This window comes from Melanerpes formicivorus, unplaced genomic scaffold, assembly GCF_026170545.1.
Source record: "Melanerpes formicivorus ecotype bairdi unplaced genomic scaffold, bMelFor1.0.p_v2 SCAF_13, whole genome shotgun sequence".
Taxonomy (NCBI): domain Eukaryota; kingdom Metazoa; phylum Chordata; class Aves; order Piciformes; family Picidae; genus Melanerpes; species Melanerpes formicivorus.
Genome location: NW_027142365.1, coordinates 18,189,918 through 18,215,188, shown reverse-complemented (window position 1 = coordinate 18,215,188; position 25,271 = coordinate 18,189,918). Strand labels below are relative to the sequence as shown.

At 51.1% G+C, this 25,271-nt stretch overlaps 1 protein-coding gene across 1 annotated transcript in view; it reads left to right on the top strand.

The window, feature by feature from the left end:
* PLXDC2 (plexin domain containing 2) overlaps positions 1-25,271 on the top strand; it is a 278,440-nt gene that overhangs the window by 241,933 nt on the left and 11,236 nt on the right. The window contains exons 4-7 of the mRNA XM_068146419.1: positions 1,995-2,099; positions 7,163-7,313; positions 8,649-8,687; positions 19,482-19,642. Of these exons, the coding sequence (XP_068002520.1) occupies positions 1,995-2,099; positions 7,163-7,313; positions 8,649-8,687; positions 19,482-19,642 (456 nt within the window). The remainder of the gene's footprint in view (positions 1-1,994; positions 2,100-7,162; positions 7,314-8,648; positions 8,688-19,481; positions 19,643-25,271) is intronic.

The following is a 25,271-nucleotide window of genomic DNA, read 5'->3' as shown; positions in this document are numbered from 1 at the left end:
TGCCCAGCCTTATTTAAAGACCACAAGAAAGGTATTTGCTGTGCAGTCAGGTGAGTTCTGAGCATGAGTGCCAGATGACATCACCCTGTCTCATAGCAAAACACTACAGGGAATTCATGCAGAAACCAAACAAAACCAAATAAAACAAAGCAAACCAACCAAACCAAACCAGAACAAACCAAAACCAAACCAAGCAAAGCAAAACAAACCAACCAGAACAAACCAAAACCAAACACCAACCAAATCAAACCAAAACCAAACCAACCAAACCAAACCAAAACCAAACCAACCAAACCACAACAAACCAAAACCAAACCAAGCAAACCAAACCGAACCCAAAACAAACCAAGCAAACCAAACCAACCAAACCAAAGCAAAACCAAACCAAGCAAAGCAAACCAAACCAAGCAAAGCAAACCAAACCAGAACAAACCAAAACTAAACCAACCAAACCAAACCAAGCAAAGCAAAACAAAGCAAAACAAACCAACCAAACCAAACCAGAACAAACCAAAACTAAACCAAGCAAACCAAACCACAACAAACCAAAACCAAACCAAAACAAACCAAAACCAAAGCAGAACAAACCAACCAAACCAGAACAAACCAAAACCAAAACCAAATCAACCAAATCAAACCAAACCAACCAAACCAGAACAAACCAAAACCAAACCAAGCAAACCAAAGCAAACCAAAGCAAACTAAACCCAAACCAAGCAAACCAAAAGCAAAGCAGAACAAACCAAAACTAAACCAAACTAACCAATCCAAACAAGAGCAAACCTAAACCAAACCAAGCAAACCAAACCAACCAAATCAAACCAAACAAGAACAAACCAAAACCAAACCAAGCAAATCAAAGCAAACCAAACCAAGCAAACCAAACCAACCAAACCAAAACCAAACCAACCAAACCAACGAAACCAAAACCAAACCAAGCAAAGCAAAACAAACCAACCAAACCAAACAAGATCAAAACAAAAGAAAGTAAAACAGACCAAATCAAAAGCAAAGCAAAGCAAAGCAACCAAACCAGACTAAATCAAACCAAACCAGAACAAAGCAAAGCAAAACAAAGCAAAGCAAAACCAAACCAAACCAAACCAAACCAAATCAAACCAAACCAGACCTCACCAGAGCAAAACAAAACAAGGCAGAAGCAAAAGCAAACCCCTGACTGGTAAGAATCCCTTTCCAGCCAGACTCCATGGGTGAGTTATTTGCTGGCCATTTTAATACTGCTTTCTGTGTGTAACGCTGCCTGTGGTCTAGGAAAGCCTAGATTGCTGTCTGCACACTGATAAGCCTCTGGTGAGATTGGGATTGCCAGGAGAATCATTATCTTCAAGCTGCTTTAAGATGTCTTTGCCACCTATTGCAGATGAGAAAGGATAATTGCAAGCAGGTTTTTAAAGCTCACCTAATTGGACAAGAAATATGCCTGGGACTGAAGTTTTCTGCAGCTGGGGAGGAGGCAGAAGCAGCTGTAAGGTTTTCTCTTCTTGTCATGAAGGCTATTCAGACAAGCTGCTGTCTAAATCTGGGAGCACTGATCACATCAGGAGGTGTATCTTGATGTCTCAGATCACCTTGTCTGATAAAAGCAGTGTCTGGTTCACTGTGTCCTTTGTGGGATTAAATTTTCCTGGCTGAGAAGCCCAGACAGCAATAATTGAAGTGATTTCCATCCATATGGCTGCCATCAAACTTCAAAATCCTGTGATTCTGTGCATTCTTAATTATTCAGCAGAAGGGAGACATTCCTATTTAGAAACTATCAATATCCAGGACAACTTAAATGCAAACTGATTGATTGATGATTGATTGATTGATTGATTGAACGAGTGATGGATTCCTCTTGCAGGCGGCAGCCCCTTGAATAAAAGTAATGCCCCATAAATTGTATGGATTTTAAACTAAATCACATAATTTACTTATCCTCTCTGTCATTCTCTTTCTCTTCCTCTCCCTTCCTCTCCTGCTCTGGTTTTCCTTCTGTTTCCATCTGGACAACTTCTCTCTGTTCCATCTCATCAAGATGCTCCAGCGGCTTCGACCGGCACCGGCAAGATTGGGTAGACAGCGGCTGCCCTGAAGAGGTATGTGATTAGTTTACAGCCTCAGCCCCTCAGAGGCCATTTCTCCACTTATGATGCTGTTGTGATTAAATTCTTTGGATTATGAAGCACGCTTTCAAGGCCAAAGACATGCTGTATTTGTCTTTATCACTCAGTGGAAATGCTGTAAGGCATAATAAAGACAAATGGGCTGAGCGATCTCGCTCCCCATTCGAGGGATGAAAATGGACACAAAGCAAAAGACTGCAAAAGGAGTCTCAGAGAAAATGCTTTCCATTAAAAAAAATTGAATCATAGAATAGAATCATGGAGTGGTCTGGGCCAGATGGGACCTCCAGAGGTCATAGAATCATAGAATCAGCCAGGTTGGAAAAGGTCTCAGAGATCATAGAGTCCAACCTATCACCCAACACCTCATGACAGCTAAACCATGGCTCCAAGTGCCACATCCACTCCCCTCTTGAACACCTCCAGGGATGGGGACTCCACCACCTCCCTGGGCAGCACATCCCAATGGCCAGTTACTCTTTCTGGGGAGAACTTTCTCCTCACCTCCAGCCTAAACCTCCCCTGGTACAGCTTGAGACTGTGTCCTCTTGTTCTGGTGCTGGGTGCCTGGGAGAAGAGACCAACCCCCACCTGGCTACAACCTCCCTTCAGGCAGTTGTAGGCAGCTAGAAGGTCCAATCATGGCCATTAAACCATAACCCCTAATTGCTGTCTCCACAGGTTTCTTGAACCCCTCCAGGGATGATGTCTCCACCACCTCCCTGGGCAGCACATTCCCATGGCCAATCTCTCTTTTCTCTCTGTTCCAGTGCATGACAGGAAATCATTGATACATTAAGTGTATCTGAGAAACCAATAGTAGTGAAGGATCTGTGGTTGGCACTCAGAGGTTAATTTTAGAAGCATTCCTTCCAGAGGATGAACAATGAGGATTCTCACAGTAATGTGCTCTTCTTTGTAATACAGCTTTTGGACTAGATGTTAATTAGATTGCAGCAGGGAAAATAACTGGGTTTGAAAAGAGCCATGAGGATGATGAGGGGACCTGAGCATCTCCCCTGTGAAGAGAGACTGAGAGCCCTGGGGCTGTTTAGTCTGGAGAGGAGAAGGCTGAGAGGGATCTGATCAATGTCTATCAATAGCTGAGGGGTGGGGGTCAAGTGGAGGGGGCCAAGCTCTTTTGGGTGGTGCACAGGAATAAGACAAGGAACAGTGGGTACAAGCTTGAACAGAGAAGCTTTCACCTCAACATGAGGAGAAACTTCTTTACAGTGAGGCTGCTGGAGCCCTGGAGCAGGCTGCCCAGAGAGGCTGTGGAGTCTCCTGCTCTGGAGCCTTTCTAAACCCTTCTGGATGTGTTCCTGTGTGACTTGCCCTGGGTGCTTTTGGCAGGGAGGGGTTGGACTGGATGACCTCTGGAGGTCCCTTCCAACCTCTAACATTCTGTCATTCTGTGAAGCTGTAACATGGAGAAATTTAAAGCCTTGTTATCCTGCAGGGAGTGACAACCTTCTTTTAATCTAATATTTGTTTGTGGTGAAACAAAAGAACAATAGAACAGCCACTTACATTGAAAGAGGGACAAGATCCCCCTGGGTTTTGACAGCCAGATCTCAAATCTACTGAACAGGCTTCACAGGACTCCACTTCTCATTAAAACAAATGGGGCCAGCAGGAGATGGAGGCAATTCCCAGGTTTGCTGCTACTTAATGGGATGTGTTTTCCTGCAGTGCTGTGTGAGCCATAAAGGAAAATGCTCATTACACCTAGAGAACTTTGAAAGTGGACAGACATTTAAAAGGGAAAAAAAAAGGGAAAAAAGACTCCAGAATGAGGTAACAGCCTGGCAAACCTGGTGGCCTCCTGTGACAAGGTCACAACATTAATAGATGAAGGCCAAGGAACTGAGGTGATTGACCTGGAGCTGAGCAAAGCCTTAGACACTGTCCTGCACCACACCCTGGTCTCCAGGCTGGTGCAGGATGGGTTCCATGGATGAAGCATTCAAAGGATACAGAACTGGCTTGAGGGCTGCACCCAAAGGGTGGCTGCCAATGGTCCATGGCCAAGTGGAAGCCAGGGACAAGTGGAGTCTCTCAGGGATCAGTCCTGGGACCAGGCTTGTTCAACATCTTTGTTGGTGCCATGGACAGTGGCACTGAGTGCAGCCTCAGCAGGTTTGCTGATGACACCAAGCTGTGTGGTGCTGCTGACAGCTGGAGGGAAGGGAGGCCATCCAGAGGCACCTGGACAGGCTGGAGAGCTGGGCCCAGGACAACCTCATGAGGTTCAACAAGACCAAGGGCAAGGTCCTGCAGCTGGGTCTGGGCAATCCCAAGCACTGATATAGGCTGGGCAGGGACTGGCTGGAGAGCAGCCCTGAAGAAAAGGCCTTGGGGGTGCTGGGGGAGGAGAAGCTCAACAGGAGCCAGCAGTGAGCACTTGCAGCCCAGAGAGCCAAGCAGAGCCTGGGCTGCAGCAAGAGAAGTGTGGCCAGCAGGGCCAGGGAGGGGATTCTGCCCCTCTGCTCCACTCTGCTGAGACCACAGCTGGAGCTCTGGGGCCAGTTCTGGAGCCTCTGTGCCAGGAAGGATCTGGAGGTGCAGGAAGGTGTCCAGAGAAGGGCCACGAGGATGAGCAGAGGGCTGGAGCTGCTCTGCTCTGGAGACAGCCTGAGAGAGTTGGGGTTGTGCATTCTTGAAAGGAGAAGGCTCTGAGGAGACCTAATTGTGGCCTTCCAGGATCTGAAGGGGGCTCCAAGAAAGCTGGGGAGGGACTTTTGAGGGTGTCAGGGAGTGATAGGACTGGGGGGAATGGAGCAAAAGTAGAAGTGGGGAGATTGAGATTGGCTGTTAGGAAGAAGTTGTTCCCCATGAGGGTGGTGAGAGCCTGGCACAGGTTGCCCAGGGAGGTGGTGGAAGCCTCCTGCCTGGAGGTGTTTGCAGCCAGGCTGGATGTGGCTGTGAGCAGCCTGCTCTAGTGTGAGGTGTCCCTGGCCATGGCAGGGGGTTGGAGCTGGCTGAGCCTTGAGGTCCCTTCCAGCCCTGTAATTCTGTGATTCTATATTTGTGTCCATGAACACAGAAGGTAAATTACTGCATGGTGATTAATCTGATTTACTGTCTCCTAGGTGTTTATATTGCTGTTCTGTCTCAACTGTTATGTGTTTTAGTGTTCCTGTTTTCTATAGTGGTTGTTCTGTAGGCATATATAACATGTTCTGTACCTTAACCACACATCCCATGCCTGACATTTTAACAGTACATCGAGTTAGTGGCAGGCAGTGAACGCATTGCTCTGCAGTATGGTCTATAAATATTCTATAGGCAGAACACATGCCCACAGTTTACACCTGTCTGCATATTCTTCTCTAATAACCACATATAAAGCCTGAGTAACTACCTCACTATACATTAATCGTTAGAAAGAAGGCCAAAGGCATCCTGGGGTGGATTAGAAGACCTCTGGTGAGTAGGTCGAGCAAGGTTCTCCTGCCCTGCTGAGGCCACAGCTGGAATACTGTGTCCAGTTCTGGGCCCCTCAGCTCAAGAAGGACCTCAGGGAACTGCTTGAAAGAGTCCAGCACAAAGCCACAAAGATGCTGAAGGCAGTGGAAGATCTTCCTCATGAGGAGAGCCTGAGGGAGCTGAGGGCTCTGGAGCTTGGAGAGGAGGAGCCTGAGGGTGAGCTCCTTGCTGTTGCTCAAGATGTGCAGGGGCAGTGCCCAGAGGCTGGAGCCAGGCTCTGCTGGGTGCTGCCCAATGCCAGCACAAGGGGCAGTGGTGGAAGCTGAGGCAGAGGAAGTGCCATGGAAACAGGAGGAAGAATTCTGTCACTGTGAGGGTGACAGAGCCCTGGGGCAGGCTGCCCAGGGGGGCTGTGGAGTTTCCTTCTCTGGAGATATTCAGGACCTGCCTGAATGTGTTCCTGTGTGACCTGCTCTGGCAGGGGGGTTGGACTGGATGAGCTTTTGAGGTCCCTTCCAGCCCCTAACTCTCAGTGATTCTGTGCTGAAGAGCTGCAATTAAATTCCCATGTCCCTTCATTACCATGGGTTATGTTACCCAGGCCAGTGGCAGTGAGCACTCACAAGAAAAGATTGGAGGATCATATCAGGAGGATAATATCAGATGTTCAAAGCTGATTAGGGGGAAATGGGAAGCTTTGACATTCAGGGGATGACCTTGAGGTCTTGTGATTAACAAGTGAGGGTTGTAAGTTCTGCAATTGCATGGAAATTCTCCGTGCTGAATGCTGCATAGGGCACTTCAAAAGGGAGAAGGAAGAAAAAGAAGAAAGGAAAGCTCTTGTCAAACTCCATCAGTTAGGGTTTCCATCTGCCTTCTTTTTTTATCCTGACAGCTTGTTCAGGCTTAATTTCACAGTGTCACAGTACCACAGTACATTCCAGGTTGGAAGGGACCTCCACAGATCATCCAGTCCAGCCCCCTGCCAGAGCAGCATCACTTAGGGCAGTTTGCTCAGGAATGCATCCAGGTGGGTTTTGAATGTGTCCAGAGAAGGAGACTCCACAGCCTCTCTGGGCAGCCTGCTCCAGGGCTCTGTCTCCTCATGCAGAGGTGAAATCTTCTTTGTTCAAGCTTGTGCCCACTGTTCCTTGTCTTATTATTGCACACCAATGAAAGCAGCTTGACCCCTCTAGCTGACCCCCACCCCTCAGCTATTGATAGACATTGATCAGACCCCTCTCAGCCTTCTCTTCTCCTGACTGAACAGCCCCAGGGCTCTCAGTCTCTCTTCACAGGGGAGATGCTCAAGTCCCCTAAGCATCCTCCTGGCTCTCCCTTGGACTTTCTCCAGCAGGTCTCTGTCTCTCTGGAACTGGGGAGCCCAGAACTGGACACAGGATTGCAGCTGTGCTCTCAGCAGGGCAGAGCAGAGGGGCAGCAGAACCTCCCCAGCCCTGCTGGCCACACTTTTCTTGCTGCACCCCAGGATGCCCTTGGCTCTCTTGGCCACAGGGGCACACTGCTGTCCCGTTGTTGTCATCCTTCAGTGACATCTCTGCTGGGGTTTCATTTTCTGTTCTTTGTTTTTTGCTGTTTCCCCACAGTCAAAGTACAAGATCTGTGAGGATGCAGACACAACTGAAACACCTCCACACTCCACCACCACCTTTCTGCCAACCACCACAAAGTTCAGAGTATTAACCACCACCAGAGGATCCAGCACTTCCCACCTGCCAACCAGCCTGCCCACAGAAGGTGAAGTGTAGCCCCTGCAGTATTCTGAAGTGTACATGTGTCATTTACAGGCCTAAAAGGCATTTGTTTCCTTCAAGTGCTTGTTCATGTTGACCTTTTCTCTTTGGGGCAGTGGGAAGAATGGAGAATTGCCATCAAGGCAACATCTGCTGCTGCCTTTAGGTTGCAACAGCAAGGTGCAAAGGGTTAGGAGCACTGGAGGATGGGGCAGTGCTGGGGAAACACAGACAAGCCAGGCACAATTCTGCACAACTTGTGAGGTTCCAATGAGGGTTTTGTGATCCTTTAACGTTCAGACCATAGTCCAGAGCCTCTTGAGATCACAGAAGGAGACAGCCCTGCTGAAGTTAGTGAAGAAACTCCCATCACAGACTTCTTGAACTGGGAATCCCTTTAGGTATTCTGTTTAGGCAGGTGGCAAGTAGAGATAACCCCAATTAAAAACCTCTTTGAAATGTGCCTCTTTACCTCTTTCCAGTCAGTTGGCACTACTCTGAACTGACTTAACTGGGTAAGTGATGGTGTGTTCTCATCCTTAAGGGTTCCACTAGCTGCTTTAAAGCTCACCTTTCTCTGGCTGAGACCTCCTGCTTCTGCAGAACGTTCAGCTGGGTAGAAAAGCTCACTCAGATTAATCAGATGGCATCTCTCAAATGGGCTGGGGGAGGTTTCTCTTGCACTTGTGTGATCACACAAGAGATGGTACCAGGTGCAGGCAGCCTGTGGAAGTGGCCTGTGACAAGAAAGGCAGAGCTGAAGGTTTTTTCAAGGTGGGAATCTACTGATAAGCAAAGCTGGGCTGGTTTTCAGCAAGAGAAGGTTAGAAACTGCTGGTGGAGGATTTGCCCTGCATTAGCAGCATCATTCCCTGGCAGTTTGGTCACTGAAGCTCACAAGAAGGTGAGGAATGGGGGTTGGGGAGGAAGAGTGTTTAAAGCTGATAGACCCTTTTATGGTTCTTGGGAGAGGAACTAGTTCATTGCTTTATTTTAATGCTTGATGTTGGCTCATAGAGTCCTTAATGTGATAGGATGCTCAAGCCAGGGGTGAACATAAATTAATTCAGGCTCTAGTGTCCTGATTCACCAGTATGTGGAATCTCCCTTTACACTGTCATAAAATGGTTTGGTTTGGTTGCTGTTTTATTCAGGAGTAAGGAGGTGAAGCATTGCTCAGTGGGAGAACCACACACTCTCAATCCCCACTGAGCTGAGCAGCAAATGGCTTGCTAACTGTGGAATCTCTTGGGCATTAGGGAAAGCCTTCCTCAAATGCCTCAGGACCCAGAGCAGTGCAATTAACTTTCCTGCAACTAACTTTGAGTTTCCTTTCTAGATGACACCAAGATAGCTCTGCACCTCAAAGATAATGGAGGTAAGAGATGATTGCTTTGCTTTGCTTTGCTTTTTGTTTTGCCTGTAAATAGTGTCAGTTCTTTGCCAAATTGTACCCCACTGAACTCCATCAATCAAAATCAGATTGGACAAACAGAATACAGAAGGAACCAGGTTGGAAAAGACCTCAGAGATCATCGAGTCCAACCTATCACCCAACACCATCTAATCAACTAACCCATGGCACCAAGTGCCTCAGCCAGGCTCTTCCTAAACACCTCCAGGGATGGTGACTCCACCACCTCCCTGGGCAGCACATTCCAATGGCCAAGCTCTCTTGCTGGGAAGGACTTCTTCCTAACATCCAGCCTAAACCTCCCCTGGCACAGCTTGAGACTGTGTCCTCTTGTGCTGGTGCTGCTTGCCTGGGAGAAGAGACCAACCCCCACCTGGCTACAACCTCCCTTCAGGGAGTTGTAGACAGCAAGATCTCCCCTGAGCCTCCTCTTCTCCAGGCTAAGCAACCCCAGCTCCCTCAGCCTCTCCTCACAGGGCTGTGCTCCAGACCCCTCCCCAGCTTTGTTGCCCTTCTCTGGACACCTTCCAGCATCTCAACATCTTTCCTAACCTGAGGAGCCCAGAACTGGACACAGGACTCAAGGTGTGGTCTAACCAGTGCTGAGCACAGGGCACAATGACTTCCCTGCTCCTGCTGGCCACACTGTTCCTGATGCAGGCCAGGATGCCCTTGGCCTCCTTGACCAGAAAGGAAAGATCTGGGTTGAACTCTGTGGACTTCAGAATGGCTTCTCCAAAGCAGAGGATGATTTACTACTGAGCAAATTGAAACACATTCTATTCCCACTGATACAAAAGGAATGTTTTTGGCTCTGGTTGCCTTTCCTCCAGACAGGGAGCACCAAGCTTCCATTAAGGTCAGGAGAACTGGCAGCCAAGTGCAGCAGTGGCCTTGGGCAAGGTGTAGAGAGTCCAGCAGCTCAGGGGCTGCCTGAGGCTGGGGTCACTGGGTTCAGCTCCCTGAGTCTGCAGTGATGAGGCAGGCCCAGCGTCAAGGCAGGATGCTAGATCAGCAAGGAAGGACTGGGAGCAGGCTAGGCACAGAATCTGGCAGCACAGCTCAGGCAAGGAGCAAAAGGAAGCTGCTCCCCTCAGCAGTCCCAGAGAAGCTAAGGTGATGAACCAGCTCCATACATGGGAAGGAGCAAATGGAGACAGGTCCAGAGATAAGTTAACAACACAGCTCCAGGGTCAGTAAAAGGAGACATGGCCTGTACACAAGCTCCTTTCAGCACTGGTCTAAGGTTCACAGTATCACAGGATGCCAGGTTGGAAGGGACCCCAAGGACCCTCTGGTCCAACCTTTCTACACAGTAGTCTAGTTGCAATGAGCTGGCCCAGCACCTTGGCAAGCTGGGTCTTACAGCTGGGCCTGTGTAGGGGACTCCACCACTTCCCTTGGGAGGTCATAGGATCACAGCATGTCAGGGGTTGGAAGGGACCTCAGGAGATCATCAAGTCCACCCCCCCTGCCAGAGCAGGAGCAGAGAATCCAGCACAGGTCACACAGGAACACATCCAGACAGGGCTCCAGACAAGGAGACTCCACAACCTCTCTGGGCAGCCTGGTCCAGGGCTCTGGGACCCTCACAGGGAAGAAGTTCCTCCTCATGTTGAGGGGGAACCTCCTGTGCTGCAGTTTCCATCCATTGCTCCTTGTCCTATCCCAGAGCACAAGTGAGCAGAAGCTGTCCCTGTCCTCTCCCTCTTGACCCCCAGCCCTCAGCTATTGATAGACATTGATCAGGTCCCTCTCAGCCTTCTCCTCTGCAGACTAAACAGCCCCAGGGCTCTCAGCCTCTCCTCCCCAGGCAGTGCTCCAGGCCCTTCAGCATCCTTGCAGCCCTCCCTTGGACTCTCTCCAGCAGATCCCTGTTCCTCCTGTTCTGGGGAGCCCAGAACTGAACACAGTACTCAAGATGAGGTCTCAGCAGGGCAGAGTAGAGGGGAGGAGAACCTCCCTGGCTCTGCTGGACACACTCCTCTGAATGCAGCCCAGGATCCCATTGGCCTTCCTGGCCCCCAGGGCACATTGCTGTCCCATGCAGAACTTGCTGCCCACCAGCACTCCCAGGTCCTTCTCCCCAGGGCTGCTCTCCAGCAGATCCCCTCCCAACCTATACTGCTGCAGTTTATTCTTCCTTCCCAGGTGCAGGACTCTGCACTTATCCTTGTTGAACCTCAGCAGGTTCCTCTCTGCCCAGCTCTCAGTCTGTCCAAGCCTTGCTGAGATGATTCTCACTGTTCTCATGGGGAAACATTTTGCATCACAGTATCACCAAGGTTGGAAGAGACCTCAAAGATCATCAAGTCCAACCTGTCACCACAGACCTCATGAGTAAACTATGGCACCAAGTGCCACATTCAATCCCCTCCTGAACACCTCCACGGATGGTGATTCCACCACCTCCCTGGGCAGCACATTTCAATGGCTAACAACTCTCTCAGTGAAGGACTTTCCCTTCACCTCCAGCCTAAACCTCCCCTGGCACAGCTTGAGACTGTGTCCTCTTGTTCTGGTGCTGGGTGTCTGGGAGAAGAAACTTCTTCCCTGAGAGGGCTCTCAAGCACTGGCACAGGCTGCCCAGGGAGGAATCCCCATCCCTGGAGGTGTTTCAAAGAGGCAGAGAAGCGGTGCTGAGGGATGTGGTTTAGCAGCAGCCTTGCTGAAGTTAGATACTGGTTGGACTCCATGATCTTAAAGGTCATTTCCAGCTGAAACTCTTCTCTGAGTCCATGCCAGTCAACTCACCCAACCCTTCTCACTCCCCTTTTGTGTCTGCTCTGCACCAGGCACACTCCCAGCTGAGCAGTGCCCACACTTTGCCCATGAGCCATTGCTGTGTGGCAGGTGGCTGGCCTGAGCCCAGAGGCTCCATGGTGAGCAGCTCACAAACAGCTCAAACCAGTATCAATAATTCAGAAAATGGCCTTTAGAAAGCACAGCCAAGTTTCCTTCCATCTGGGAGTTGCAGTGGGATTGTTTTTTTCACTTCTCTGTTCCTTGCCCAAGAAAACTCCTGTGGAAGCAGACCCAAGTGCCAGGGGCTGCACTTTGGCCACAGCAACCCCATGCAGAGCTACAGGCTGGGGTCAGAGTGGCTGAGAGCTGCCAAACAGAGAGGGAACTGGGGGTGCTGATTGACAGCTGCCTGAACATGAGCCAGCAGTGTGCCCAGGGGGGCAAGAGGCCAGTGGCATCCTAGCCTGCATCAGGAACAGTGTGGCCAGCAGGAGCAGGGAACTCATTGTGCCCCTGTGCTCAGCACTGGTTAGGCCACACCTTGAGTCCTGTGTCCAGTTCTGGGCCCCTCAGTTTAAGAAGGACATTGAGAGACTTGAAGGTGTCCAGAGAAGGGCAGCAAGGCTGGGGAGAGGCCTTGAGCACAGCCTTGTGAGGAGAGGCTGAGGGAGCTGGGGTTGCATAGCCTGGAGAAGAGGAGGCTCAGGGGAGACCTCATTGCCCTCTACAACTACCTGAAGGGAGGTTGTAGCCAGGTGGAGGTTGGTCTCTTCTCCCAGGCACCCAGCACCAGAACAAGAGGACACAGTGTCAAGCTGTGCCAGGGGAAGTTTAGGCTGGAGGTGAGGAGAAAGTTCTTCACTGAGAGAGTTGTTAGCCATTGGAATGTGCTGCCCAGGGAGGTGGTGGAGTCCCCATCCCTGGAGGTGTTCAAGAGGGGATTGGATGTGGCACTTGGTGCCATGGTTTAGTCATGAGGTCTGTGGTGCCAGGTTGGACTTGATGATCTTTGAGGTCTCTTCCAACCTTGGCGATACTGTGAGACTGTGATACAAAATGTTGAAGCATGGAGCAAGTGAGGGGTGGCTGCAGCCTGCTTTGCAGATGGAGGTTGTAGTGTTTGAGACGCCACAGAATCACTGAATGATTCCAGTTGGAAAGGACCTCTGAGATCATTGAGTCCAGCCATCCACCCAACACCTCCGTGGCCATTAAACCCTGTCCCACAGTGCCCACAGATGTAGAACCTGGACAGGTTGTGAGGAAGGCTCCATGAGGTGGGTGTGTGTGCATGTTTCAGAGCAGCACCCACACACTGGGTGTTTTAAACACCTCCAGGGATGGGGACTCCACCACCTCCCTGGGCAGCCTGTTCCAATCCCTGGCCCCTGCAGGAAGGAAATCTTTCCTTATCTCCAACCAAAACTTCCCCTGGCACAATTTCAGGCCACTTCCTCTCATCTTATCACCTGATACCAACACCCACCACACTCCCAACCTCCTTTCAGGGATTTGGAGACAGCAGTGAGGTCTCCCCTCAGGCTCCTCTTCTCCAGGCTGAACACCCCCAGTGCCCTCAGCTGCTCTTCACCAGCCCTGTTCTCCAGACCCTTCCCCAGCTTCACTGCCCTTCTCTAGACACCTCACTTAGCCCAAACCTGGAAAGTCCATTTCCATGGAGAAAGCTGCTGCATTTTAAGAGGACCAGCCATCACCTGGTGTGGTTATTCATCTTCCTTCAGCTGAGCCTTTTATTCTTGAAATCTGCAAAAGCAAAGGAGCTGACTTCAAACAGGATGGGAGCCAAGCAGCACACCAGGGTTCCTCCCTCACACAGGAACCACAGCTTTGAATCTGAGAAGTTCCTTTTGATGAATCTTCACTTCTGTGTTGAATTTTCTAGTGACCTCTAGATTAGGGTGAGGTAAAAGCTCTGCTGCTGCAGGTGTGTGCTTTGATTTGCTCTGTGATTTGCCAGCCTTTCATGAAGAGTAGATTATTTCAGGTCAGGGACACAGGGCCTTTAATTTTTCACACTAGATCCTTTAAAAGTCTAATAAGAGGGAGGCTTTTATGATGGAAAACCAAAGCTGCATTGGCTCAATGATATCCTAGAGCTTGATGTTTCCTTAGATGATAGCAGTCGATATCTGGTGAGGTACAAAAGGATTCCCTGGGAAATTCTGCATCTCACCTCTGCCTGGAACTTTTGAAACCACATGTCACAAACTCTGAGGAAAGTTGGAGCTGTAGTTCACCCACAAGCTGTTGTGGCATGTTTTAACACACATCTGCTGGTAAAGCCCTGGCTGGCTGAACAGACCCAGAGAGTGGTGCTCAATGGAGGTAAATCCAGCTGGCAGCCAGGCTCAAGTGCTGTTCCTCAGGGCTCAGGGCTGGGACCACTTCTCTCTCACATCTTTCTTGATGCCCTTGATGAAGACACAGAGTGTGTCAGCAGGAAGCTCACAGGTGACACCAGGTTAGGTGGAGAGTTGATCTCCACCAGGGCAGGGAGGCTCTGCAGAGGGACTTGGATAGGTTGGATCCATGGCCAACATCAACAGGAGGAGCTTCAACAAGGCCAAGTGCCAGGTCCTGCACTTGGGGCACAACAACCCCAAGCAAGGCTACAGGCTTGGGGCAGTGTGGCTGAAAGCTGCTGGCAGAAAGGGACCTGGGGGTGCTGATGGACAAGCAGCTGAAGAGGAGCCAGCAGTGTGCCCAGGGGGCCAGGAAAGCCAAAGCCCTCCTGGCTGGGATCAGCAATGCTGTGTCCAGCAGGAGCAGGGAGGGGATTGTCCCCTGGGACTCAGCTCTGGGGAGGCCACAGCTGGAGTATTGTGTCCAGGGTTGGGCAGCTCAATGCCAGAGAGATGTGGAGGTGCTGGAGCCAGGGCAGAGGAGGGCAAGGAAGCTGGGAAGGGCCTGGAGAAGAAATCTGATGAGGAGCAACTGAAGGAGCTGGGGCTGGTTAGTGTGAAACAGAGGAGGCTGAGGGGAGACCTCCTGGCTGTCTGTAGCTCTCTGAAAGGAGGTTGTGGAGAGGTTGGTGCTGGTCTCTTCTCCCAGGTAATCAGTGACAGAACAAGAGGGGATGGCCTCAAGCTGTCACTGGGGAGGTTTAGACTGGACAGGAGGAAACATTTGTTCCCAGCCAGAGTGGTCAGAGATTGGCACAGGCTGCCCAGGGAGGTGGTGGAGTCCCCAAGGCTGGAGGTGTTTAAAGGTGGTTTGGATGTGGTGCTTGGGGCACAGCTTGAGACTGTGTCCTCTTGTTCCGGTGCTGGGTGCCTGGGAGAAGTGACCAACCCCCACCTGGCTACAACCTCCCTTCAGGGAGTTGTAGAGAGCAATGAGGTCTCCCCTGAGCCTCCTCTTCTCCAGGCTAAGCAACCCCAGCTCCCTCAGCCTCTCCTCACAGGGCTGTGCTCAAGGCTTCTCCCCAGCCTCATTGCCCTTCTCCGGACACAGCCAGATGCTTTGCCAGGCCAAGTGGCATGGGACAACATGGTGACAATATTGAGCTTCATGATGGCCATTGCTGGAAGCTCCTAACCATTGTAATGGCTTACCTGGCCTCAGGCAGCTGAAACAAACATGAGTCCTGGATGGCAGCTGTTGTAGCATGAGGTGGTTTGTTGGAGCAGAAGAATGAATAGTCCTTAGCTAACATACTTAGGGTGCTGTCATGATCTAAAGAGAGGGATTGGACTGCAGTGCACCCATCCATTAACTGCACTAAGCACTTGATCAGTCTCAGACTTCATGAGTTGCCCTGGCTCCTGCAGCAAATTGATAGCAAAGCCAGGTGCTGAATCTGGAATTTGTGGGATGCATCTTGTGACACTCTCACTCCAAGCCCATCTTTCACTCCATGCATGCATTCAGAAACCAATTTTTAAAGCATTATCTGAGCCATAACTTTAGAAATCATCATGAAGCCAAATGAAGAGTAGCAGTGGCTTAACCTCAGGATGTTAACAAATGTTAAGGGACTGAGCCTACAAACAAACCCAGAAACTCACCCAGCAATACTGCAAAGAGGCTGGGAAACCCAGAGAGAGCTGTGCCTGAAAGAGGTAGAGAGAATAATTTGAAAGCTCATCCAGTCCAACTCCCCTGCCAGAGCAGGACCAGAGAATCTAGTGCAGGCCACACAGGAATGCATCCAGATGGGTCTTGAAAGTATCATAGTATCATAGTATCTTAGTATCATTCAGGGTTGGAAGGGACCACAAGGATCATCTAGTTCCAACCCCCCTGCCATGGGCAGGGACACCCCACACTACATCAGCCTGGCCACAGCCTCAGCCAGCCTGGCCTTAAACACCTCCAGGGACAGGGCCCCAACCACCTCCCTGGACAACCCATTCCAGGGCTTCACCACTCTCATGGGGAAGAACTTCCTCCTCCCCTCCAGCCTCAATCTCCCCACCTCCAGCTTCATTCCATTCCCCCTAGTCCTATCACTGCCTGAGATCCTGAGCAGTCCCTCCCCAGCCTTCTTGGAGCCCCCGTCAGATACTGGAAGGCCACAATGAGGTCACCTGGGAGCCTTCTCTTCTGCAGACTGAACAGCCCCAACTCCTTCAGTCTGTCCTCACAGGAGAGGTTCTCCAGCCCTCTGCTCATCCTCCTGGCCCTTCTCTGGACACCTTCCAGCACCTCCAGATCCCTGTTGTCATAGGTGCTCCAGAACTGGACACAGTACTCCAGGTGGGGTCTCACCAGGGCTGAGTAGAGGGGGAGGATCACCTCCCTCGACCTGCTGGCCACACTTCTTCTGATGCAGCCCAGAGTCTCCAGAGAAGGTCTCTTCCAACCTTGGTGATTCTGTGATTCTGCACTTCGGAACTGTCACCATGCTCCTCCAGCTTGCTGCATGTAGATAGAGAGTGGGGCTCCATGAACTCAGAGACATTTTCCAACCAACCCAATTCTCTGTGAGAATTGTATCATTTGCAACTATTGATTTTTTTTTTGAGCAGAAAAGCACAGGGAAAGTTTGGGGAAAGTTCCACAGAGTTGCATTTGGGGCAAGGATTGGCCAATTAGGCAGGTATCTTCCCATGGGAGCAGGCCTGCCTGGAACAGCAGATGGGCTCCCAGCATCTTAATAAGATTTCTGCAGCTGAAGAAAATTGCCAACTCCTTTCCTCTCCCCCCTCCCCTCCCTTACCCTTGGAAGAAGAACTGCCAGTTGATTTTGCAGTAAGACAGTATTTTCAGAGTTGCTTCTGTGCAAAGAGAGTGAAACCAATTCCCCCTGCAGTTATTTGAGCCCTGGAGTCAAGGAACTGAACTTCAGTTGTTTACACTTGTTGCCGTTGAAGAGAGGTTTTCATTGTGTCTCTTGGTGCTTTGCACTTGGCATTCTGATCACTGCACTCAGCCCCTATACTCTGCTCTGGTTAGGCCACACCTTGAGTCCTGTGTCCAGTTCTGGGCCCCTCAGTTTAAGAAGGACATTGAGAGACTTGAAGGTGTCCAGAGAAGGGCAACAAGGCTGGGGAGAGGCCTTGAGCACAGCCCTGTGAGGAGAGGCTGAGGGAGCTGGGGTTGCTTAGCCTGGAGAAGAGGAGGCTCAGGGCAGACCTCATTGCTCTCTACAACTCCCTGAAGGGAGGTTGTAGCCAGGTGGGGGTTGGTCTCTTCTTCCAGGCAGCCAGCACCAGAACAAGAGGACACAGTCTCAAGCTGTGCCAGGGGAGGTTTAGGCTGGAGGTGAGGAGAAAGTTCTTCCCAGAGAGAGTTGTTAGCCATTGGAATGTACTCCCCAGGGAGGTGGTGGAGCAGCTCACACAGGAACACATCCAGGCAGGTTTTGAATATCTCCAGAGAGGGAGACTCCACAACCCCCCTGGGCAGCCTGCTCCAGGCCTCTAGAACCCTCTCAGGGAAAAAAATTCTTCCTCCTATTTCCATGGCACTTCCTCTGCCTCAGCTTCCACCACTGCCCCTTGTGCTGGCATTGGGCAGCACCCAGCAGAGCCTGGCTCCAGCCTCTGGGCACTCCCCCTGCACATCTTGAGCAACAGCAAGGAGCTCACCCTCAGGCTCCTCCTCTCCAAGCCTAAGAGCCCTCAGCTCCCTCAGGCTCTCCTCCTGAGGAAGATCTTCCACTGCCTGCAGCAGCTCTGTGCCTCTGTGCTGGACTCTTTCAAGCAGTTCCCTGAGGTCCTTCTTGAGCTGAGGGGCCCAGAACTGGACACAATATTCCAGATGTGGGCTCAGCAGGGCAGAGTAGAGGGGGAGGAGAACCTCTCTTGACCTCCTCACCTCAGCCCTTCTAATGCACCCCCGGATACCATTGACTTTCTGGGCCACCAAAGCACGTTGCTGGCTCATGGTCAGCACACATCTGTGTGAACTAAGCTTTAAGAAAGCTAAATAAATCCCTTTGCAAGATGCAGGCAGGGAGAGGCCTGGTTCTTGGATCCTCCTCATCCCTAAGCTCAAGCTGGATGCCCACAGTTAGCACAACTGGAGGTGAAGCTCCTGTGTGGACAGGTAGTCATTAACTTCTCAGTGGAAAGCAAGGTACCTTCAGGATGAGGCAGTGCCTAATGAGTGGAGGTGTGTGCTTGCAGTTTGTTACATTCATTAATGCCTCCCACAGCCTGGAATCTCACATGAATGGATTCATTATCTCTTAGGATTTGGAGAACAGGTCTGCTGGGGAGCAGCTGAAGGATCTGAGGTTTAGGCTGCAGAAAAGGAGGCTGGGGGGAGACCTCATTGCTCTCTACAGCTGCCTGAAAGGAGGTTGGAGCAAGGTGGGGGTTGGTCTCTTCTCCCTAGTAACAAGTAGGACCAGAGGAAATGGCCTCAAGTTGTCCCAGGAGAGGTCTAGGTTGAAGATCAAAAGAAACTTCTTCTCTGAAAGGTTTCTCCAGCACTGGCAGAGGCTGCCCAGGAATTAAGTGAACATTTGAAAATGTCTGTTCACTAAGATCCCTAGTAACAAGTGATAGGAGGAGAGGAAGTGGCCTCAAGTTACCCCAAGGGGAGGTTTAGGTGGGATATTAGAAGGAACTTCTTCCCTGAAAGGGTTCTCAACACCAGGAACAGGCTGGTGAGCTAGTTGAGGATGCCCCTGCTGACTGCAGAGAGGGTTGGACAAGATGACCTTTGGAGTTCCTTTCCAACCCAAACCATTCTATGACTCTATGATGGTTGAATGCCCATGGCTGGAGGTGTTTCAAAGAGGCAGAGCTGTGGTGCTGAGGGACATGGTTTAGCCCCAGCCTTGGGAGACTTAGAGAATGGTTGGACTGGGTGAGCTTAAAAAGGCTTTTCCAGCCAAGCTACTCCTATGATTTTCTGATTGTATTGTGAGAGTGTTTGGTTGTGGGAAAGAGACACTCTTGGGCTGTGAAATCTGGAGGTGCTGGAAGGAGTCCAGAGAAGGGCCACAAGGATGAGCAGAGGGCTGGAGCTGCTCTGCTATGAGGACAGACTGAGAGAGTTGGGGTTGTGCAGTCTGGAGAGAAGGCTCTGAGGAGACCTTCTTGTGGCCTTCCAGTATCACAGTATCACCAAGGTTGGAAGAGACCTCAAAGATCATTGAGTCCAACCTGTGAAGGGGGCTACAAGAAAGCTGGGGAGGGACTCTTGAGGGTGTCAGGGAGTGATAGGACTGGGGGGGGATGGAACAAAACTAGAAGTGGGGAGATTGAGATTGGCTGTGAGGAAGAAGTTGTTCCCCATGAGGGTGGTGACAGACTGGCACAGGTTGCCCAGGGAGGTGGTGGAAGCCTCCTGCCTGGAGGTGTTTGCAGCCAGGCTGGATGTGGCTGTGAGCAACCTGCTGCAGTGTGAGGTGTCCCTGGCCATGGCAGGGGGGTTGGAACTGGCTGATCCTTGAGGTCCCTTCCAACCCTGGCCATCTGTAATGTAATGATTCTATGAAAACAAGGAGCATGTAAGACAGAGGAAGCAAACAGTGTGAAATGGAGTGGGTAAGACAAGGCAGAGTTCCTGCTGCTAATGACTGTGCTGTTTGTGCAGCTTCCACAGACGACAGCGCGGCAGAGAAGAAAGCTGGAACGCTTCATGCTGGCTTGATTGTTGGCATCCTAGTGCTGGTCCTCATCGTGGCTGCAGCCATCCTCCTGACCATCTACATGTACCATCACCCAACCTCAGCAGCCAGCCTCTTCTTTATAGAGGTAAGGCAACACAGAGTCCCCAGGCCTGTTGCTTGGCTGGCATCATTGAGCTCTGCACAGTTAGGACTACAGCTGGAAAGCGTTGCTGTGCTGGCAGAGGAAGCTCTGAAGCAATGGACCTCCCCTAGCAGGTGCTGCTGCTTTGTTCTTGGAGTGTGGGCCCCTGCCAACTTTGTGAAGTTCAACAAGGCCAAGTGCAAGGTCCTGCACCTGGTCTGGGTCAGGGCAATCCCAAGCACAAATCCAGGCTGGGTGAGGAGTGGCTCAAGAGCAGCCTGGAGAGAAGGCCTTGGGGGTGTTCAGCTGGGGACAAACTCCCCAGGAGCCAGCAGTGGTCTCTGGCAGCCCAGCAGGCAGCTGTGTGCTGAGCTGCATCCAGAGCAGAGAGCAGCAGCAGCAGCACAGGGAGAGGATTCTGCCCCTCTGCTCTGCTCTGCTGAGACCACACCTGCAGCACTGCCTCCAGTTCTGATGTCCTCAGCACAAGAAGGACCTGGAGCTGCTGCAGCAGGGCCAGAGACGGCCACAAATATGATCAGAGGGCTGGAGAACCTCTGCTATGGGGACAGGCTGAGAGAGTTGGGGCTGTTCAGCCTGGAGAAGAGAAGGCTCCAGGGAAACCTTAGGGCAGCCTTCTGATACCTGGAAGGGCTACAGGAGAGTGGGGAGGGACTTTTTACCAGGGCTTGGAGTGATAGGAGGAGAGGGAATGGATTGAAGCTGGAAGAAGAGAGACTGAGACTGGAGATTAGGAAGAAATTCTCTAGAGTGAGGGTGGTGAGACACTGGCACAGGTTGCCCAGGGAGGTTGTGGATATCCCCTCCCTGGAAGTGTTCAAGGCCAGGCTGGATGAGGCCTTGAGCAACGTGGGCTAGTGGTGAGGCGTCCCTGCAGGTGGCAGAGGCTTGAAACTGGATGATCTTTAAGGTCCCTGTCAACCCAACCCATTCTGTGCTTCTATGCTTGTGATTCATCTGCCTTTTTTGACCAGCACTTGTCAATACTTGGGGATGTTTTTCCACAGGGCAGGTATCTACAAGGTCTCTCTCCACTACCACTCCACTTCTCTCTCCTGCCCTTCATTTTCCTCATGAGATCATTTTTCCTGGAGCTTCCATGAGCTCTGCCATTTTCTTCTAGGAGATACCTTTTTTGTCTGTAGATTTTCGCTGGGAAACTAAAATGTATACATTCTAAAACCTCCAGGAGAGATGGCTCAGAGAAAGATTTTAGCTGGAAACCTGTTTTAGCTCTTCTCTATATTCATTAGTGGAAATCTTTTAATAGTTCAACTCAGAGCCTGGGAAAGATTCTTTCCAGCTAATTTTACCATCCAGATGTAACATCAGCTCCCTTGGATGGTTTTCATTAGTGTAGAGAGAAAGATCCTTTTAGACCATGATTCATCTGACCTCTTTGAGACATCTCCTTTAGGATTAGAGAAATGACCATTTCTCTCCCTCAAATGCAGGCAACTACCTTAGCTACAGACATCTACATTGCAGATGCTGACATGTAGTCAGCTGAGCTCCACTCTACACAGCTTCATGGACTGCATCAGGATGGAAGGCAACATCAAAGCTCATCTTGCACAATCCCCCTGCAGGCAGCAGGGACACCTCCAGCTATGTCAGGCTGCCTGAGTCTGACCTTGAATGTCTCCAGGGACATTGCCTCAACCACCTCCCTGGGCAACCTGCTCCAGTGTCTCCCCAGCCTCACTGTGCAGAGCTTCCTCCTGATGTCCAACCTAACTGTGCCCTGCTCCAGTTTCAAACCACTGCCTCTCAGCCCATCCCCACAGCCCCTTCTGAACAGTCCCTCCCCAGCCCTCCTGTAGGTTCCCTCAAGATACTGAAATGCAGCTCTAAGGTCTCCCTGGAGCCTTCTCTTCTCCAGGCTAAGCAGCCCCAACTCTCAGCCTGTATTCACAGCAGAGGTGCTCCAAGCCTCTAATTGAGCATTAGCACCTCAAGGGAGGGGATTCTCCCCTTCTGCTTCATGCTGCTGAGACCACAGCTGGAGCTCTGGGGCCAGTTCTGGAGCCTCTGTTACAAGAAGGATCTGGAGGTGCTGGAAGGTGTCCAGGGAAGGGCCACGAGGAGGAGCAGAGGGCTGGAGCTGCTCTGCTCTGGAGACAGACTGAGAGTGTTGGGGTTGTGGAAAAGACTCTGAGGAGACCTTCTTGTGGCCTTCCAGTATCTGCAGGGGGCTACAAGAAAGCTGGGGAGGGACTTTTGAGGGTGTCAGGGAGGGATAGGATTGGGGTGGATGGAGCAAAAGTAGAAGTGGTGAGATTGAGATTGGATGTTAGGAAGAAGTTGTTCCCCAGGAGGGTGGTGAGAGCCTGGCACAGGTTGCCCAGGGAGGTGGTGGAAGCCTCCTGCCTGGAGGTGTTTGCAGCCAGGCTGGATGTGTCTGTGAGCAACCTGCTGTAGTGTGAGGTGTCCCTGGCCATGGCAGGGGGGTTGGAACTGGCTGATCCTTGAGGTCCCTTCCAACCCTATCAATTCTGTGATTCTGTGATTATCTAAGTCCACCAAGTGTGGGGCTGAACCTTGTGCACATTTCCAGTGCAGAGCAGGATGTGTCTTCTCAGACTGGTGCTTTGAAACTGCAGTGGAAATCTCTAACCAGGCACAAGCAGTGTGAGTGGATCACACTGTTACCAAACCAAAAAGAAAAGCCTCCCTTTGTGTATCTGTGCAGCTGAAAAATACCTGAGGAAGCTGTAGCTGGCACCATGGTACCCCACAGGCCACAGCAGTCAAGCTGCAAGAGCCTGAAATGTGGATCTGATGTTACCATTCTGGGGGAAAGAGCTCAAGAGGATCACTGTCGAGCTTGGCCATGAAAGGAGCAGCAGCACAGAAATACTTCAGAAAATGATCCTGGGTTCTGTGAGTCTCTTGCCTGCCAAAGCAAGTGGCACAGTCAGAACAAGCTGTGACAGATGGACAGCAGCTCCCTCCTGCAGTGGTCTAAAGCATTACCAGTACACTGCAGCCAGCCGCCGAGTCTGCCAGCCAAATCAAGGCCTGCATCGCTTTGTCTGTCAGCAGTAATCAAGATCAGTCAAAAAGCTGGGCAGAACAAACACTGGGGACCTGCTCCAGTTGTGTTTAGTTGAAAGAGAGGGGATTCTGCCCCTTTACTCTGCTCTTGGGAGACCCCATCTCAAATACTGCCTCCAGTTCTGGACAAAGAGCCGCTGGAGTGAGGCCAGCGGAGGGACACAAAGATGATCCAAGGGCTGCAGCCCCTCTGCTGTGAGGACAGGCTGAGGGAGCTGGGGATGTTCAGCCTGGAGAAGAGAAGACTCCTGGGGAACCTCATAGTTCCCTTCCAATACTTGAAGGGACAAAAAGGAAGGCTTTTCATGAGGGTGTCTAGAGACAGGACAAAGGAGAATGGTTTGAAGCTGAGGCAGAGCAGGGCTAGACTGGAGCCGAGGAAGAAGTTCTTCAGTGAGAGGGTGGTGAGATACTGGCATAGTTTGCTCAGGGAGGCTGTGGATTCTTCCTCCCTGGGAGATGTTCGAGGTCAGGTTGGATGAGACCTTGAGCAGCCCAATCTGGTTGAGAGGTGTCCCTGCCCATGGCAGGGAGGTTGGAGGAGATGATCTTTTAAGGTCCCTTCCAACCCGAATCACTCTATGATTCTGTGAATTAACATCCAGAGAACCCTGAGCAGCTTGAAAAGCACAGCTCAGAATCACCAAGGTTGGTAGAGACCTCAAAGATCATCAAGTCCAACCTGTCACCACAGATCCCATGACTAAACCATGGCACCAAGTGCCACATCCAATCCCCTCTTGAGCACTTCCAGGGATGGTGACTCCGCCACCTCCCTGGGCAGCACATTCCAATGGCTAACAACTCTCTTTGTGAAGAACTTTCTCCTCAGACTCCAGGGAGACCTTAGAGCTGCATTTCAGTATCTTGAGGGAACCTACAGGAGGGCTGGGGAGGGACTGTGCAGAAAGGGCTGTGGGGATGGGCTGAGAGGCAGTGGTTTGAAACTGGAACAGGGCAGAGTTAGGTTGGACATCAGGAGGGAGCTCTGCACAGTGAGGCTGGGGAGACACTGGAGCAGGCTGCCCAGGGATGTGGTTGAGGCAATGTCCCTGGAGACATTCAAGGTCAGACTTGGGCAGCCTGACATAGCTGGAGGTGTCCCTGCTGCCTGCAGGGGGACTGGGCAAGATGAGCTTTGAGGTTGCCTTCCATCCTGATGCAGTCCATGCAGCTGTGTAGAGTGGAGCTGAGTTGACTACATGTAGATGTCTGTAGCTAAGGTAGTTGCCTGCATTTGAGGGAGAGAAATGGTCATTTCTCTAATCCTAAAGGAGATGTCTCAAAGAGGTCAGATGAATCATGGGCAGTGATTTGAAACTGCAGCAGAGCAGATTTAGGTTGGACATCTTTATTAATGATCTGGATGAGGGCACTGAGTCCATCATCAGTAAGTTTGCAGATGACACCAAGCTGGGGGCAGGAGTTGATCTATTGGAGGGTAGAGAGGCTCTGCAGAGGGACCTCAACAGGCTGGACAGATGGGCAGAGGCCAAGGGCAGGAGATTGAACACATCCAAGTGCCAGGTTCTGCACATTGGCCACAGCAACCCCATGCAGTGCTACAGGCTGGGGTCAGAGTGGCTGAGAGCAGCCAGGTAGAGAGGGACCTGGGGGTGCTGGTTGATGGTAGGCTGAACATGAGCCTGCAGTGTGCCCAGGCAGCCAGGAGGGCCAATGGCATCCTGGCCTGCATCAGGAGCAGTGTGGCCAGCAGGAGCAGGGAGGTCATTCTGCCCCTGTACACTGCACTGGTTAGGCCACACCTTGAGTCCTGTGTCCAGTTCTGGGCCCCTCAGTTTAGGAAGGAGGTTGACTTGCTGGATGGTGTCCAGAGAAGGGCAACAAGGCTGGGGAGGGGTTTGGAACAGAGCTCTGTGAGGAGAGACTGATGATCTTGATGATCTCTTCCAACCTGGTCTATTCTCTTCTCTTTTCTCTTCTCTCTTCTCTTCTCTTCTCTTCTCTTCTCTTCTCTTCTCTTCTCTTCTCTTCTCTTCTCTTCTCTTCTCTTCTCTTCTCTTCTCTTCTCTTCTCTTCTCTTCTCTTCTCTTCTCTTCTCTTCTCTTCTCTTCTCTTCTCTTCTCTTCTCTTCTCTTCTCAGGAGGAAGTTCTGCATGGTGGAAGTGATGAAACACTGCAACAGATTGCCCAGGGGGGTGGTTGAGACCCCATTCCTGTACATAGCCAAGCTCAGACTTGCTGTGGCCCTGGACTGCCTGCTCTAGCTGGAGGTGTCCCTGCTGCCTGCAGGGGGGTTGCAGAAGATGACCTTTGAGGGTCCCTTCCAACCTGCTGCAATCTGTGAAGCTGTGAATTCAGTCCCTATGTGTTTAAGAGTGGCTCTGTCTTAAGAGTAGTTACCATGCCACACACACTGAAGAGCAGGGTGGGTCTTTGTGCTCAGATTGTCATTCTTTTGAGTTAAGAGCACATTCTGAAGGTCACAGCCCTTGCCTTCATGCTCCCACCCTCCTTTTACCCAGAGCTTCATTGTGCTGCTTAGAAGCATACATGTCCCCTTCCACACACATGGACATACCTAGGCCTTTTT